Below are 19,175 nucleotides of genomic sequence, written 5' to 3'. Positions count from 1 at the left end.
TTGAGGTAACTTTTCTATATAATGTAAGGTAGGGGTGAAGGCTAATTTTTACTTTATTATATGGACGTCTAGTTGTCCTACGCCATTTGTTGAAGAGACCCTTTCCCCACCATTAAATTACCTTTGCACATCTAACAAAACAAAACAAAAAAAAACAATCAACTGACCAATATGAGGGTCTATTTCTAAATTCTCTTTTTTGTTTAATTGGTGTATGTATCTATCTCTATGACAATACCTACTGTTCTCATTTACGTAGCTTTGTAATGCAAATTAGATAAATTTGAGTCTCTAACACTGCTCTTCTAATAATGTATTTTTAAAGCAAAGTAGTCTCAAGATTAGTGATTCCTTTCAGAATTATTTTCATAATATCACATTATTTGGCTTTTTCAATATGTTGACATTTGTACTGATGGTACAAAAAAGAGAGGGGATGAGGAGGATAGATAAACCGTGAGTGGGTATCTGGCAAACACTGTGATGAAAATGAATGAAATGAATCTGTCAAGTCAAGAAAAACAATTTCAGAGTATTTGTTGTTTTGAGCAAAACCTAGAACTCTGAAAAACCAAGACCATGATAATTTCCCAATACTCAGATATTCTGATGAGGTTTGTGGTAATTTTTCATGAGTGTGGCTTTATTTAAATTGAAGAATGAAATGTATCAGCATTTGGAAGATCTGATAACTCAGTGAGTAATATTTCTAAATTATCAACACATGAGCTATAAATGCAGAAAAGGAAAAAGGTCCATCCAAAATGAAAGTTAGACCAATGGATTTTAATGCATGACAAATTCAGTGACTTTTTTTTCATATTCCACATTACAAGTAACCTTTATAAAACTACCACTTGTCAAGCTGTGGTATATTATAAAAGAAAAATATTCACAATAATATGAAATGGCTATTAAGATACTCCTCCCTTTTCCAATCTCATAACCACATAAAGAGAGGTTAGTTTCTCTTCACAAACTTCAACCCAAACAACATATTACAAGGGACTAGATGCAGATGTAAGAATTTGGCTTTCTTCTGTAAAGTCAGAAATTAAAAAGACAGAAATGTAAAACAGTACCATTCTTATTATTAATTTTTATTTTGGAAAAGAGTTGTTTTTCATTAAAAGTGTTATTCATATTAACATGAAATGAATTTACTACTGTTTTTAAACAGAATAACTATTTTTCATATTTCTCAGATTTATGTCTAAATTTAATAAATACTGATAGATGTAACCACATAAACAAAAGTTGTTTGAGGTCTTTAGTAATTTTAAAGACTACAAAGGGGTCTTAAGACCAAAGAGTTTAAGACCTGCTACTGTAGTTTACTAAAATTACTAGAATAATCTGGATTCAAAACTCAATTAAATCCATGTAACAATGATGTCTAATAAGGCTTAAGTGAATTAAAATATAACTGTTAAAATTCCAATGTCCATAAACATGTAGATAGATAAATAAGTTGTAGTATATGTATTTGATGGAATAAACTCTTGATACATAAAACATGGATGCATCTCAAAATAACTTTTGAGTAAAAAAGCCAGACAAGAAAATATACTGCATAATGCCATTTATATAAAATGCTAGAGAATGCAACTGATCTATAGTAAAAGAAAGCAGATCAACAGATATCAATTTGGAAGTGGGAGCAGGGCACAGGAAGGGAATACAAAAGAACATGAGGAAAGGTTTGAGGGTAATGAATATTACATTCACTATCTTGATTGTGGTAATGGTTTCACGTGTTTACAAATAAAATTGTAGTTTAAATATACGCCACTTATTATGTCAATTCCACTCCCTCCCAATAAATCTTTAAAATGTGTATATATTTTAAACCGTTAACTAAATTTATCAAATATTGGACATATAATAACACTGAAGTTAGTCTCACCCCTAAGAATCTTTGTGCCAAGATAAATGTTGCCGATTAAAATAAAAACAGGTATAATTTTCCTTACCTCATTGACATGAGCATCAGACACCACTCCCTGGGAGGACTGTACCCAGAGCAGGATTAGTGCATCGCAAAGTTCAAAAAAGGCAGCAAGATTGACCACAATTTCATGGGGCAGGCTGTGATAGCTCTCTGGATCTTAGAGTTGACATAAATAAGAACATTCCATCAGATTTAAATTAATCTCTGGACATTTTCAAAATCAACTGTAAAATGGAACTTAATATTATCCACAGTACAAAGGTCAATTTTAAAGGCCAAGCAGAAAGCTAATTCTTAGCCTAATATTATTAAACTTTAAGGATCAGGCACAAGATACAATCGGATGTACTATTAACGATAGCAGCTTTAAAGGCAAACTTCAATTTTTATGTTTCTACATAGTTTGAATTTTTTCCAACAAGCATGGGTATCTTTTTGATTTAAAAAGATAAAGGAGGAAAGAAGAAAGAACCTACAACCAAATACTTATGAGTATGTACTTCTTCAGCCAACAGAAATGGATTTCGAGTTTTAGCTCTGTTACTTGCTAGAGATGTGACTTTGAGCATCTCCACGCCTCCCTTCCCACTCTCATAACATGGGACCTACATGGCATTTTAGCTGCTATAAAAAGTAAATGAGATCAAGAACATGTAAAAAAGTAGTTAATCATTACTACTCAATAAGGGGGAATGTGTTTATAATCAAATCAGCAAATCAAAAGGAATCAGTAACATGGCAGTAGCTGCTGAACATGTCTCTCAACTTCGGCATTATGCAAACAGATGCGTAACTGAACTACATGAAAGGCATTGTTCTTACCTTTATGGAATTCAAAAGACATTCTCAAAACACTGTTTCTTAATTTTTTGCCACCAACAGAAACCAAATTTGCTTCAGTAAAAATTCGTTTTTCCCGATCAAGATATATGATTGTCCTGAAATGATTCAATAACATAACAAATAGGTATTGGTAAATAATGCTTTTCAATCATATCCTTCACCTGCTGAATCCTGAGAACCCTTGGAACATCAATCTCCTTCAACCTGTCATTCATCTCCAGTCTCTGCAAATTCTGGACTAGAGGGATGAAGGTGGAAGTAATGACAACTAAACTGGGGGGAAGAGGACAGATGTGTCTAGGTAGATTGCCAGGCTCACTCTGTTGCTCTGCCATGATCTGACAAATTGCACTGTGAACTCTTTAAATTGGGTATCAAAAAATTAATCTGTGGTGTGTGAAGTTACCTGCAGAGGTGGTGTAGGAGTTACTGGGAGAAGAAACAAGGAGATCTCTGAGGAGCTAGTACATATCACATATGTGTTGTGTTCACTTTGTGAAACTCATCAAAATTAAGTGTAGTTTTCTGTAATGTACATTACACCTCAGTTACAAAATTACTTTTAAAAATTTATAACGCTGATGGCCAATTTGAAAAAACTGCTGGTCACTACATTAAAAAGTGAGGAAAGACCAGCTTATATAACAATTAGGTAAATTTGTATGTGTGTATGTTAGCATGAAGGTGCTATATATTTCTCTAGCATTTCACAATGGGAAATTATGTGGACAGATGGCGGAGAAAGGACATGTGAGAGAACAAGTAGATGAAAATGGAAGGAACTGCAGGGAATCACAACCAGAAAACAGGAGAAACATGACTATTCTATGATAGAGAACTATGTGTAAGATAAATCCCACTGTTAATGCTAAGCTAGTGTATCTCTTAAAGCACACTATGCAATTATTAAGAACCTGCAAAAATTACAGGCCTTTTGACATCAGTCAGAATTACTATACTGAGCACAGAGCATGAAGAAGTGCTGATAAAAGCAATCAAGTCCAGCATCCCACCACTTCCTAGGTTCAGAAAATTAAACACAAGTAAGCTGTATCGGACAGTCTTAGAAAAGGTATAATCTGTGAAGCTGTAGTGTATAGTGAGGCGAACAGTGCCCAGAACAGCAGGCTTCACCTACTTGTTTGCAACAGACTCTAAAAGGGAAAAGAGCTGCTCAGACTGGTCTGTTTGTGGGTCATAGTCCATTGAATTTCTAATGATGTCCAAAGCCTGTACATTCCATCGTGGGTCCAAATAGATTACAAATTCATCTGTTTTAAAAACAAGACAAAAAACAAAATTTTGGAGTTAAACTCCTTGCCTAGAAAATTTCTGTTGATTGTTACTGTTTTAATTTGATCACGCTTAGTTCCAATGGGGAAGAGGTGCCACAAAATGCTGGTTTCAGCCCATGATACTAGATAAGTAGGGTTCTAGCAGCTTTTATGCTATTTCCTTTCTAAATTCAAAATTTCTACTAGTCCTGAAAATTCATTCCACTGTAGGATATATAGGTAATCTCTACCAAAACATAAACATACAACCAATGCATTCACTTGCTCAGATTCTGCTACTGTTCAGAAAATAATCCATGGGCTTAATTAGTTACGCAATTTGTTGCCATTAGTCACAAGAAAACTAACTTACATAGCAGAAAATGAATGAATATATCTCATTATTTGCTTTCGATAAGAAAACTCAAGATTATTTCACTTAAGTCATTTCTTTAAAATCAGAGTATGTGGCTGCTGCTGACATCTCACTGGAGCTCCTTTGGCTCAAACTTGGTACCTCTTCTGTAAAGCATCAGTGTTTGGCCGCTGACCCTCATCAGAGGTTGTGAGAACCAGAGGGAGGGCGGTAAGACAAAACAATGGTAACATTAGTTTGAAGGTGGCTGGGTAGGATGGGTCAGTGGAGCACTTCAAATTTTAAAGACATCCACCATACAAATACCTACTGTGAACATCAAGGTACATCAAGGAGGGAACTTGTATTCCAAAATCCAATAAGACTACACGATCCAGAGCTACACAATTGAAAAGGAAGATAAACGTAGACCTACTATGTTCCAACAGTAGGCAAGTGGTGGTGTCTATTAAAAAAGGAACCTGCTACTCAAGAACTGTGTTCCCAAACTTTCATAACCGGAAAGCTATGATTTAGTTCAACCACATTCTGACTACTACAGTAGTTTCTCTGCTGTTTGATTTCTTTCCAATCATTCACCTCATTACCTTTAGTGTATGGCAAGTAATTGGTTTAGCAAAAAAGCATCATACATATTTTTTTCTAAACAAATGGCAAGTGATATATTTTGATCAATATCAAATGAGGACAGGAGTGGGAAATTAAAAACCTGGTTCTGTGAAAATGCCTCTATTTTCCTCATTAATACTTATGTTCTTTCAACTTTATATTATTCTATTCCAGTAAATGAGTCTGCTAGCTCACTGCTTAATTAAAAATAAATTTTGAATACTTCATGTGATTAGATAGCTTAGATGGCTATTTTAAAATTATGGTTTTACAATTTTGTATTTAAGACATTACTTTTATCAAGGTTTTATATTATCTGATCCTGTATTGTTTCTCCTTCAAGTCATATAGCTTCATAGTTTAAAATCCTTTCTGTTGACACTACTAATAAATAACAAAATGTTATAAGTGGAAGGGACACCAGAGAAATGAATTTAATTCCCTATTTTTCAAACATAGGCAGTGAGTATGAATGATGGGCCCCAAATCAACAAACCAGCGTGTGGCCAAGTTGGCACCAGAGCCCAGGTTTCCAAATCCCATATTCTTCCCACTTCATTGTGTATTATCATCCTCTTTCAGAAACTGAAGGATAAATGGATAGTTTCAAACAAAGAAGCATAATTTGCATCTGAATACTCTGAGTCTTCTAAAAAATATAGTTTGTTACAGTTGGAGCTGTGACAGGTCTTCTCTCCATGAACTCAATGGATAAGTTTCCTAAATGGTGCTGAGAGCTAGAAATCAAATCAGATGCAGTACCTGTTATATTTGGTTGTAATATTTTGATGATATTACTGACTCCAGCTGAGAGAGAATTTGCATAAAATTTCCTAAGAGATGCAGCACTGGCTTCCAAATGAATCTGTATTGACTCTGTGGAGGAAAGAGAAGCAAATATTAGTATCTAAAGTAGGCTATCCAATCGAACTTTCTGCAATGATGAAAATGTTCTACAGCTGCTCTGTCAGAGTTCCCTCTTGCACCTAAAATGTAGCCAGTCAACTAAGGGACTGGATTTTATATTTAACTTAATTTAAATTAGTTTATATTTATATTTTATAGCTACCTGTGACTTGTAGCTATCACACAGAACAATGCTGATAAGAATACTTATACAAATTCTCTCTATACATTTTTATACAGATCGCATGAACCACAAAATAATATATACATTCACTGGCTTATCTACAAGTTCTCATGGAGCAGAAAGGCTCATGTAAACTCAATTACTTCAGGCAGCAAGTGCTACCAACAAATTCCATGTACTTGTACTTTACAAACCATGTGATGTCATATTGTTCCTTTTTCCACTCTTAGAATAAAAAAGTACAATGAAATTAAGTGTGACAACTTAGAGCATCTGGAATTAAAATAAATCTCTTATGTACTTTTAGGGGAAATTAATTACCAAAAGCAAAATCTTTCCCAGATAGAATGGTTGTGCAGTGATAGTAGAAAAGGCAGGATATTCCAAAAAAGTAACGTAGTACATTTTCCTTTTGAATTTCATAGAAAGGGGAAGAGATCCTGAAATGCTAAGGATTACATGGGGAAAAAGTTTCTCTTGGGACACATCTAAGGGCAGATATTTCCTCAATTTTTTAACAGCTACATAAGTAGTAATCCTAGGTCTCAGATTTCTAGCAATGAGATCTCCCATATGCTACCGTATCAGTGTATTCACATAATAACACAGCTGCTGAGGCGCTAAAACAGGATAAGTGTACATAAATTCACTCATTATACAAATTAAGCTTTTCTACTCACCAAGCCCCTGTGGTATATTCTTGGCTAAATGATAAAGCCATTTAACTCTCAGCATCCAATCTTGATTGGTTGCTCTTTCTATGAGCAATTTAACAGCCATGGCCAGAACATCTGGTTCATCAATCCAAAAAGTATCCACTTCGACTGAACTGAATTTTAAGCTCTCAGGGTTGGAGGACTGCATAATTTTCTCTAAGTCTGGTAAGGTAAGAGGCTGAATCCTGAAATTCATTGGAACAAGCAAAGTCAGTACTAGAGTAAACTTTCATTTTATATTTTGAAAAACTAGGAAAATAACTACAAATAACAGGTCAAAGGGGTATTGGAGAAAAGGTAAGTCCCCTCTGAGGAAGACAATTAAAACATACTGAATGGATAACAAATAGGGAGCAATATCACAATGAACAATAAAACTATGACAGCTGGGTAATAAATGGCCACTTGACATTCTGGTCAAGTATGGGGGGTCATGATCATTACCATAAAAAACAAACAAACAACACAGTTGAAATGTTAGACATACAAGCTCAAGGCACCACTAACCTTGCCCAGCTGCTCGTTTTCATGCTCATCCTGTTGAGGCAATATGCTAAGATCTGTCCATCACTTCTTACTATAGAGAGGTGGGAATCCTCGGAAGCAAAGAGAGCTGAGGGCAGAGAATCTGGCCACAGCCCCATAGCAAGAATGGAGTTACCCCAGGTTTCATGTGCTTGCAGAGAAGAAACATGTTTCTCCAGTAAGGCCTGTACAAGCTTGGAAGAGATAAAACATATAGCATACAGGCATCAACATATGTGTGCTATTACTAAAAATGTACATTATAAGCTAAATTTCATTTATTCTCATGACAGGTAAGTTTCAAGGATGTAATATTTATATTTAACCAATTTTCCAGAAAAGTTCCTGGATCCCAGATCTCTCTTAGAGAATAACTGCTGTGGTCATGTACTCTCTTAGGTCATTAGTTACCATCCAAAAAATAATAATTCCCTTGTAGTAAACAGAGTGTTACAACTTAGAAAGCTGCGTGAAACACTTCATGGTACCTTCTGGTTTGCTGGTGAATGCTGGGAGTGGACATATGCTTCCCAGCATGCTTCAGAAAAGGCTCTGTCTAAGCTCAGCCCTCGCTGTAGGTACTGCACAATGAGTAAGGCTGTCTGAATTAGAGTTGAAACAGATGATGCTGGAGAACCTATATAGAAGAAAAAGTTGCCATCTATGAGCAACAAATTATGCAATATCTCCAATGAAAATGGATAAATTCCACCTTCACATCAAACTTTGTTCCACTCAAATCCACCCAGATATTTATTTTAGAAAGCCTTCTAAGTGAATTCTAGGGTCTCACTAGCACACAATGAACTTGTGGGAATATTCATATTCCTTCTCTCTTCTCTTGATTCCCTTCTCCCTCTCTCCTACAGTACATTGTAGGGAAGTGATCAGATGACTCATTTACAAGTGTGATAAAGCCTCGTCACATATATCTTTAATCTAAAGTTGACACACACTGAAGATGGAAAAATGACCATGGCTTCATAAAGGACCATGGGCTTTAAAATCTAACAGACCTACTTTTAATTTCAGATGTCATTATTACTTATTTGGCTCTGATGAGTTACTCAACCTCTGCCTTTCAGAACTAATGTGAGGCCTAAATAAGCAACCAATATTGTACCTAACACAGTAGTTACTCAACAAATAGAGCTTTGTTTATTATTATTACTACTGTTATTATTATCGCTTTTTTGTGTGTGTATGTATATTTGGACATTTAGAAGTAACATTTGTCTGTTTTAAACAATTCAAAGTTCCCTCTTCAGTCTACCTTCAGGAGACTCAATGACCCTAAAGATATGACGGACAAACTTCACAGATTCCTCAGTCTGGCCCTCTGATTGCATGCATCAGAATTACCTGGGGAGCTTCTTCAAACTACTAACAGGAATTAGTAGATCTGCTGAAACCAATCCATTAGCAGGAACAAGTGTACCAGAACATCTACATTTTTGTGGTAATTTCTGTTTCTATGTACACTAAATGTAAGAACTCCTGAACAAGTTGTCAAACGGAACAACACATGAATTTCTATAGGAATAAAATTCTGCAGAGGCCTAGAAGTCAAGCACCTTACCTACAACAATGCTCTGAGCCTCTCTATGTAGAGCCAAAAGAGTATCACACACACTGTCTCCCACCAACCCAAGGCTGTGCAGCAAAACTTTCAGATCCAGGTCATTTGAGATGCTTCTGTCCCCTACTCCTGAAATGTAGATTTCGACTCCACGATTCCTCATAGCTCGGGATATTTCTCCATGAACGGGATCCATTGAGAGAAAAAGTCTAGTAATGTAACAATTCAAAGGAAGAAAAATTACCAACAGTGTAGCTCAGCAACAACTCATGAGGCAAATCACATATAGCTCATCTTCAGGGATATTATCAAGACACCACTAATTCAAAGTCTGCTATTTTCATCTTTATTCTATCTTCCAAAATGCATCAATACAGCAAATCAATTCTCTAAACTTACTTTGCTTAGGATTGTATATCCAGTGCACCTTTAGTGCTGAGAACTTTAAAATTCTTACTTTCAGATATTCCCCAAATCTGCCAGAGCTAACTTAACATTCTAACTCACCTAAACAGAGCAGAAAAGGGAGTATTATGTTCTCCTGAAACAATTAGCTTCATATATGCAATGTGTAGTAACATCTCCATCTAGCTATCACTCATCTACAAAACTAGACAGTGATTCCCTAGTGACCCTCCTCACAACCAAATCTACTCCTTTGCCAGTCTTCCCTTTCGCAATGAATGGCACTCCCATTTACCCCATTATTCAAGTCAAAAACTTAAGTATCATCCTTGCTTCCTCTTTTTCTCAACTCACAAGTCCATTGGCAAGTCTATGCATCTGACCATCTTAATACAAGCTATCGGCTATCATTATCTCTTGCCTGAACTACTATAGGCTTGTAACTGGTCTCCCTGCTTCCACCCTTCACCACCAACCCATAGCAGAAACCTTGCCTCTCCTGTTTACTTGTTAACTAAATCAATGAATGGGTGAACATACTTATGACTAAGAGTATGAATGTATGTAAGGAGGTCCAACTGAATGTCTGCCTCTGCTATTGAGACTTTCATATCCTTAGACAGAAACTTAAGAGGTATAAATTACCTGAAATTGGGATGCGGTGTTATGGTGGGAGTAGAGCCATCTACCATTCCTCTCTCACTTACAGTGAGGACACCTCCAGGTTCGAGCAAAGCATTCAAACGATCCAACACTGAGGGGCTGCACAGAGAGAATTCAAATGGTGGAGAGGCTGACATGCCACCTTGACTCTATTTTCCTTACAGGGGCCTCCCACTGCTCCTGACCTATATCTTCTTTCAGCACAGATCATTCCCCTATATAGAATTGTGATCTCACAAATAGTTGAATACATTTAAAAAATAAGAAAAATAATAGCGAGTTCCCTGAGCCATAACTTTCCTCTTTATCCTCCCCTTTCTCCTACTTCCCAACATTATCGAAACCATTTAAAAGTAACTGGATTTTGATTCTAAACATTCTGAAAAATGTTCCAAGTAGAGAAACACATCATCTGATCTGCTGTAGCTTCTATTATACTGTGTAACAAAGGTAATTTTACACTTGCCCTCTTCCTTACTTTAGAATCAAAAGTGATACATATTGATGCACATTTACTAAGCATCTGCCCTGTATCAGATCTTCCATTTCAAAAATCTGCACTTAAGAATAACCATCTATCTGGTCATTAAGGTCTAACTCAAAGATGGCTGGAAATGTAATCCAATTTTGTTAGCCTTCAGTTCAGCTCAATACAATTTTGTTAGCCTTCAGTTCAGTATCATACAGAACTAAAATGTAGCTAATAACCAACTACCACTGTTCCTCACAGGGAGAAGTCTACAGAATATGGCTGAAAATGCATTTCTAGTTAAGAAACAGTGGATCAAAAATATCAGTGCTTCCACCAGGATTTCTACTCTGACAAAAATATATCAAATTTTGGTCAGGTTCGCTCGTGATCAGGCAGAAGGTTCTTACTTGCAAAAATTAACATTGTCCATCAAAAGCCAATCACCAGACTTCAGGGCCCGAACCAACATGCTGTCAACCCATTCAAATGTGCCATGGCTGAGGCCACTGGATGACTGCATAAGCTTCACTCCAAAGCTTCGGAACTCTTCCACAAGTTTGGCAAACTCTGAAATGTCACAGGCACAGCACTTAATTTCAAATCAGGGCAATTGAAACAAACAAAAAAAAAACAAAAAACAAAAACAAAAATCCCTAAAAATTTATTAAAATAAAGTTGGAAACTTCTGGCTCAATTTTTTAAAATTTCATAATAAAACAGGAAAAAAATTTTGCTTTTGTTTAAATAAAACAGATGAGGAAATTTGGTTTGGGGGCAGAAAATGTTTCTTAATGGCTTTCTGAATTAATGGCTAGATAGAGGTGACTCAAAGGTGATAGAAAAGGTAAATAATCTTTGTTATAATTTCTCAAATGGCAGAAGAATGTCTCCCACCTATTGCTACATTTATACCAAATGGAAGTGCTATTAGTTGACACAATTCAATCAATGCCACTAAACTGGGCTTCCTTTATTATGACCAAATGATTACAGTAACAACTGGTATTTATTTGCTGAGTGCTTTATAGTTTATACAGCTCATTCATAGAAATCTTCAATTGCTCTTTTTTGTTAGAAACTGTTTTATGACTTTTTTGCATAATTCAAAGTAATATATACTGGATTCCTGCTTCTAGCCATGAGGAAATAAGGTTCAGATTTAACCTCCCACTCTTAACAATTAGAAAACCAGGCAAAATATGAAACTGCTTTCAGACACTGAACAACAGAGAGCACAAGGCTGTGATATCTGAGGAAAGCTGCACCATTAAATGAGAAAAGTTTCATGTTAACTGAGGAACTTCTTACACTTTCTATACAAAATAAACACATTTTAACTATCAATTTAGATTTCTTCAGTTTAAAATGTTCAATTTCTTGAGGAATTATTAAGTCTTTAAAAAATCAACAAACAGAAAGACCAGTTTCACATGTAAGTAATTTATCATTACAGCTGGTTATAAACAGACCATCGATTTCAGAAACCAATTTCTTCCCTGGTTGCTTCTGGATACTTCATATCAGCTTCAGTTTGCTAAGACAAAAATTTTCAAATTTTGACTGTTATTATTAATTTAATAAAAAATTATGGACACTGCATTTACAAATAAATTACCTATAAATGGACATTATATGGACAATGATAAGGGTCTGATGCACACATCTAAACATACATACCTGCTTTGGAGTATGAGCTGATTTTATTGTTGAGTCGCTGCATAAGCAATAATACTGCTTCCAGCTTGTTGACAATCTCCATTGTAACACCTTTACCACCTTCTCCAAGACACTTGGGCTTATACGTCAGAAGAAAATGACTCCAGGCTCGCAGCACTACTTCTGCATCATCAGCACTGACAAGAAGGCTGTCTCTTAACAGTGCCCTGACAGTGCCCTCCACCTTCTCTAGCAGCTGCCTCCAAGGCCGTATAAGGTCAACCTGAAATTTCCAAAGCACCTGAATTCCTCATAGCCAATGGCCAGAGTCAAAAATACTGCTATTTGTAGTTGTCACCAACACAGAAGACCATCAATCAGACCACTTACCTGCTCAAACCCACCCAGAAGCTCTGTGGTATCCATTGCACTGTTCATAGCCATGATCTTTAACGTGTGACCAGTAAGTTGTGCCAGGAGTTGGACCAGGCTAGTCTTGCCCACAGAGGCTGGACCCACAAGGATAACCATCCAGCTCATATGCACACATTTCATAACTGACTCCAGAGATTGTAATGACTGGTGCAGGAGTGACAAGGGACGGCGGGATGGTGGAGGAACATAGCTGCCACGGGAAAGGACTGAGTAGCCCAGCTGAAAAAGACATGCCAGTGAGACTTGACAAGCATACTTGATAGTGAGAGCAGAAGAAATCATGGAAGACTGTAAAAGAATGGAGAATTATCCTAGCCTCCTCACCTGAACATCATAAGGAGTGATGTGAAACAGTCTGGTTCCCATGTATGGGTTGGAATTTGAACTAAACACATCCTTGAAGGCAGCAATGACCTAAACAAAGAAGTTGATACAATCAAAACACAAATCGGGCTACCAAGTTCTGAGCCAAACCTTCTAGAATGCTTCTAGAAAACATGTTCTACAATGAGTCACAATATTGTGGGAACAGAGAACATTAGTCACAATATCCTTATCCTTTTTAATTTCCTCTTATAAAATGGATAGATTAGATTTATTTATTCAGAATGAAAGCAAATTGGAGCTCAAGAAAAGAGAAGTCATATAATTTCAAACTATTTGAGATTCCAGTTAAAAAGTGCCATAAATTAAAACAAAGCCATGGATACTATGGAAAATCTAGAGATGAAAAATTAATTTGCTTTTATCATTCAAGATACCACCTACGAAGAAGGTAGAAGAGAACAGCAATAAATTATTAAGAACAATGGCTATTTCCTGAATACCTACCATGTGCCAAAACATTATAACTGGTGCTTTAAATAGATTATTTCTGATCCTATTTGTAGCTTTGCAAAGTAAGTATTATTTCTATTTTACAGATAAAAATAACAGGATTCATGGGAGTTATATGATTTGTTCATTGTTAGGAACTGATTTTAAATCTAAGCTAGTCTGACTCCAAAAACAGCCTTCTAAATATTTATGTAAAATGGCAAAGTTATTTCTCTATTTACAGATGGTTATCCCTTCTTTAGCAGAAATAGTGTTACAAACTTTCCATTAACCTTGTTTCTTTTATGGATTTCTTTTAAAAATCTAAGAGGAATTTGGTTTGGAGGAAGATAGGGTGTTAAAAAACATTAATTTAGCCTATAGCAGCAGGAGAATTCTAGCCACCCAAAATATTTACACCAAGTAGCTTGTTTCTAATTAAGTGGTAAATACTTATGTAAATTATTACATACTGGACTGAAGTCAGAAAATAAAAATAATAATGCTATCAAGTCATGGAGATATAATATATAGCATAGTGACTACAGGTAATAATAGTGTATGTATTGCATATTTGAAAGTTGCTGAAAAAGTAGATCTTAAAAGTTCTTATCACAAGAAAAAAACTTGTATAACTATGTAAGGTGACAGATATTAACTAGACTTATTGTGGTGATCATTTCACAATCTATACAAATATCAAATCATTGTGTTGTACACCTAATATAATGTTACCTGTCAATTATACCTCAACATACATACATACGTACATAAGTAGAGTTTGGGAAACATAAGGAAAATAATAATAAAGATAAAATCATAATTAATGTCTAACAATGGCCATAAGTCAAAATGCGGCACAGGAGAAAGTGTTCTTGTTACCTACTCCTAGGTTCAGGAGACGCTTGACTTTATAATCCTCTCCAAAGCACATAATCTCTCCTTGATAGTCTCCCAGAGTTAAAATTACAAGTACTTTTACAATCTAGCTGGTTTAGTTTTATAAAGCCAGATTCAATTTACCCAAACTCTTTGAGCTTTTATAGCCTTTTTCCTTCTGTTATTAGTTTTCCTAACATTTTTGCTTCCTCAGATAACACCTATTTGGTCAATTACAATAACTGTGAACTGGAAGAGTGATAGAAACATTCCAAAGCTGACTAATAACAATTAGCCAACTGGCCAGTGTCTGGTCACAATTAATATACTATAACTAGTGAGTGGATAAAGAAATTAAAATACTAGCTTATGGTACATGAATATAATGAGTGAAAGCATTATGCTGTGAGACAAGCAGAACGAAAGGTGTGTGAAAGCCACGAGTGCTGTGAGATAGGCATGTGTTCACATTTCAACATGGAAATTACTGCTTCTAATGCATGGATATGTATATTAATTAATGTTTTTAAACAGCTGTGATATGGTAGGAGGAATAGTAGACAAAATGGAAAGGTCTGGGTTGAGAGCTGGCTCTGCCATTTGCTCACGATGCTGAGCCTTGGATCCTCATCTGTAATAAGTCATGACATCACCTCCCGCATATAGCTGTTGTGAGCATTCAGTGAGACATGACTTTAAATACCACAAAGCAAAATGCACACATTATCAGTTTATTAAGCTGTGAATTCTAGTGTTATTTCCTATTTATGAAAGGATAGTTTTACTTCCATTTAGATTATTCTCTCTATATATCTTCTTATATTTTCCAGACAAAATACTTTAAATTGACATCTAAACCCTCCTCTACGACTGGGTATCACCTGTCTCTTCCTGTTTCTCCCCTTTGTGCCTGGAAGATGATGGAAACCTAGTTCTTTATTACTGAAGGCAACACTGTTTTAGGAAAGTTTGTAAACAAGGAGATTCAGATGAATAAGAAAGTGTGTACTCCAACGTAAACTATTCTATCCTGTGAGACCCTGAGGTAGGTAAACGTTTAATGTATGTATGTTGAGGTATAATTAAAATTTCTAAATTTCCAAACAGCTTCACTGGATTTGGTATTGCCAGTGAATAAGCTCCTTCTCTGACGTAAGAAGAAATCAGCTTTCAGATGGAAACGCAAAGAGCAAGTGTGAAGCTTACCTTTTCTTTGTCTTCCCTGGATCTCATTCTTTCACCATAGACCAAAAACACATGCTGACCAGGATCATAACACCCAGGGGACTGGTCAACCAGCATCAACTGACACCAGCGGAAAAGGTCCCGGAGGTTAAATTCCCAGGGTCCTCCTTTTTGCCCCCATTTCTTCTCGACGGTCACTTCATGATCAATCTAAAAAGAAAATACCTTTATTGGGAAACACGTCCCACTGCCAGGTACTGCATTAAGCACTATTAATGTAATACAAATGCATACAAAACATGAAACAGAAATTAACAGGTTTGATTCAGATGTTTCCTTTTCCCAACCCAGACTTCTAAATGCTAGAAATACCCTGTAAGCATTAACACTGATACATACAACAGAACTGAATTACTGTAACCCTCAATTTGAGCAGCTTCCCTTCTACTATAAACTTGTAAAATTCTATGTGATTTATCTTAGAGAGACTGGTAATTTGTTAGTGTCCCAAGATGAGAAAATAATGGTACAGTTACAGCTGGAAAAATAAAGAACACAATATAAGTGGTGCAGCACTTACCTGGTTGTTGAAAGCAACCATTTTCTTAAGAATATTTTTGTCAATGGCTGGAAACAGAGTACTGGCAATGAACTCCATGTCAATTACTGTAAGAGGATCTACAAAGACCTATAAAATCCAAAAATAACATAAAGAAATGTTAGTTTCTTTTTATGAAATACCAGAAATGACTACTGCTTGTGATTTAAAATTTTATTTGACATCGAAATAACAATACTTCAGATATATATTCAGTTATAGACTTTTCTTGCATTTTGAGGATACATAATCATATAAAATTTTTGAAATATAAAGCAACAGAAGTTTTTTCTGTTAGCTCTGTACATTAAATAAAGACAAGTGAACATATGTTTCTGTTCTCTCTCTCTCTCTGCAAATGCAAATAAAGGCAGTAAGGAAAATATACCAAATGTAAATGACATGATTGGCCCTGGATTCTTAATTCATCATGGAGGTTATTTGTTCTCACTCTTAAAAAAAATGTATTGTTTTCATTATAAAAAATTTTAAATGTTTTAATAGATCACACAGACATTTTAAAAGGTCAAATGTTGGCCTTTATCTTGAGCACAATAATAAAATACTGCAGAGGGTGGTGACCTTACTCTCTTCCAACTGATAATAAACCAGGTCCTCTGGGACATAAGACAAAGGGATTCACACACGAGAAGAGAAGTGATGATGGAAATGAGTCACATTAATATTCATTATATAAAGATATGGAATTGAAAAATAGATTATTAAACTGATTCTCTCCCATTCCCAGAGACAGGATCCTAATACCTACATCCCAGCAGCCTTATCACCCCCAACAGTCCACCTTTGATCTCTGTGGCAAGAGAAAAATCTCACCTGAGTGAATCTGTTAAGGAAAGACCTGGGCAAGCCCTTCCTCCCACCTCCTTGTCTAAAAGGATTTTGACACCCAAAAATCTTCGTCTTTTCATGCTGTACTTGAAAGCTCATTCCTAATTCAGGAACATAGATTTCTCCTCGGTGGTCAAAACAAGCATTGAGTCCTTCCAATACAGACTGAGAAGCCAGGTTGAGCTATTTGGAGAAGAAAATGTACATATTTGTTATAGACATTGTGTAACTATAACAAAAAGCAAAGAGCTACATGCACAAAAGTTAAGAGAGTGTTATCTTCAAAAGGAGGAAACTCAATATTGGTAACATTCTATTTCTTAAGCTAAGCGATGGACTGATGTATATTCATCCTATTATTATTTCATATACATGTTGGAGAGATTTTAAGCATATAAATTATTAATAGTTTCAGTAAACTGAATATTCAGACTGAATTTTTTTAAAAGCAGTTAAAATCTTCTCCAAAATTAAAACAAATCCATTATATGCACTATATCGACCTACTTTATAAATAAATCATCGCTTACAAAAAAACTTGCCAATACACAGATATTTCATTTTTGCACTCTGGGATTTAAAAGATAAGGTAAGATAGCTCTTTACATACATAGTTAAGTAAATATCTTTCCTGGTTGAAATACTGAATGAAATCTCCAAATAGGCTTAAAAGTCATGAAATAAACGACATAAAGTGGATCTATATAGCTAACTTTCACTAACAGTTTTGTGAACAAGAACAAATACATGGTTTTTGTGCCCAGAATGAAAAGAGCTGAATGGAAGTCTTTAGATGCTGAGTTCAAAGCTCAAGAATGTGAAGTATGGGTGGTTTTTAGGTAACATGGAAAAATTCAATTGGGAACATGTAAATCAAAATGCAAATGGGCAAAACCCAAACTATATTATATTAGAATTTCAAGTATCATGTTTATATAAGCACTACAAAGCACAAAAATTCTGTTGTACATTCCCAAACAGGTGAAGTTCTAAAAGCTGCTCTGAAGTGTGACTGCAAGTCCAGAGTGGCATATGGTCTCTGGATGTATTTTCACCCAAAAGGAGTATAGTCAGAAGTCTTAAACTTTAAAACTAGGCATTCTTCTTTCCTGGCTAATGAATATTCTATCAGACATCTTCAAAAAAAAATCTAGGGGAAAAAAACTCTCTCCTTAACATCACCCTGAGATAAGCAGAAAGCAGCTTTGCAGAAAAGGAATGTACGGCACACCCTCTGACTTCAGACTTAAAGTGGTCTGAATCTAGGGAACCCACTGGGGTCTACATCAAAAGTTTCCTCTGTAGCATTTTCATCGCTCTAAACACATAAGCTCCACAAACGAGTTCTTAGCCTCTTCCTGAATTAATACTGCAAATCTCAAACTGACATGACTCCTTTGGCCACAACCTTAAATTTTTCATTTTTGTGCATTGCTTTTCAATATTTCTAGCTGCTTGTCAGTCACTGAGATTCAACACTTATCTCATAATAATATACTCAGTCCTTCTGGTCAATACTTTATCCATAATGCACATATAACATTAATCATTTTCTCACCATTTTTGTATGTCTCTTAACTTTCCCCAGTCTCTATTGCAACGATAAAACAGAAGGTGGTTGACAATATTTGTAAATACCCATGAAATAAATACAAACAGTAAGCATGCCAGAGACTACAGAATAAACTAGTGAAGAGACAGTTTTTCTCTGGAGGCTAGCTTACAAAAGTAGGAAAGCTTGTAGATTATATATAGAGGAACTTCTATATAGTTTCTGACAAGTTATTATTCTTATTATTAAAAGAAATCATGGAGGATTCTTTTCATTAGAGAATGTCTTTACTAGCCAACAGCATGATCATCCACTGAGAAATGATCTAGAGCTATGAAAAGTACAACTGCTCTTCACACTTGAGATGATAATCCTTGGCATGAGGGACAGTCTTCTCACCTCATCCAACACAACCCAATGGCCGGCCTTCAGAGCAGCCAGCAAGGGGCCATCACGCCAGGCAAACTCTCCTCCCTTGCCACCTTCAACTGGTAGATCTGCTCCAAACAGGTCCGTGATATCCTTTGAGAGGGGCAGAAGTGAGGAAAAGCCAAAATTACATAAAAAATTAACTAGATCCCAAGATTCTAAATCTAAAATGATAAATACTTGTGTCTTGTGCCACTTTTCCTTCTTATACTCAAGAAAGAACTAATAAATCTCAGCACTTTTTACCAGAAGCCCAGATATTTCCCCAAAAAA

At 35.7% G+C, this 19,175-nt stretch overlaps 1 protein-coding gene across 1 annotated transcript in view; it reads right to left on the bottom strand.

Moving 5' to 3' along the window:
* MDN1 (midasin AAA ATPase 1) overlaps window positions 1-19,175 on the bottom strand; it is a 140,584-nt gene that overhangs the window by 51,065 nt on the left and 70,344 nt on the right. Inside the window, exons 37-53 of the mRNA XM_011367395.2 lie at window positions 18,873-18,995; window positions 16,907-17,104; window positions 16,055-16,162; window positions 15,496-15,684; window positions 12,919-13,008; window positions 12,550-12,813; window positions 12,181-12,442; window positions 10,911-11,070; window positions 10,014-10,130; window positions 8,964-9,172; window positions 7,873-8,021; window positions 7,367-7,578; window positions 6,824-7,044; window positions 5,816-5,929; window positions 3,933-4,065; window positions 2,774-2,889; window positions 1,974-2,107 (exon numbers count right to left, since the gene is read on the bottom strand). Coding sequence (XP_011365697.1) covers window positions 1,974-2,107; window positions 2,774-2,889; window positions 3,933-4,065; window positions 5,816-5,929; window positions 6,824-7,044; window positions 7,367-7,578; window positions 7,873-8,021; window positions 8,964-9,172; window positions 10,014-10,130; window positions 10,911-11,070; window positions 12,181-12,442; window positions 12,550-12,813; window positions 12,919-13,008; window positions 15,496-15,684; window positions 16,055-16,162; window positions 16,907-17,104; window positions 18,873-18,995 — 2,799 coding nt within the window. The remainder of the gene's footprint in view (window positions 1-1,973; window positions 2,108-2,773; window positions 2,890-3,932; window positions 4,066-5,815; window positions 5,930-6,823; window positions 7,045-7,366; window positions 7,579-7,872; window positions 8,022-8,963; window positions 9,173-10,013; window positions 10,131-10,910; window positions 11,071-12,180; window positions 12,443-12,549; window positions 12,814-12,918; window positions 13,009-15,495; window positions 15,685-16,054; window positions 16,163-16,906; window positions 17,105-18,872; window positions 18,996-19,175) is intronic.

The sequence above is a fragment of the Pteropus vampyrus genome, unplaced genomic scaffold (genome assembly GCF_000151845.1).
Source record: "Pteropus vampyrus isolate Shadow unplaced genomic scaffold, Pvam_2.0 Scaffold133, whole genome shotgun sequence".
NCBI classification, from domain to species: domain Eukaryota; kingdom Metazoa; phylum Chordata; class Mammalia; order Chiroptera; family Pteropodidae; genus Pteropus; species Pteropus vampyrus.
This window is presented reverse-complemented; position numbering and strand designations above follow the sequence as displayed.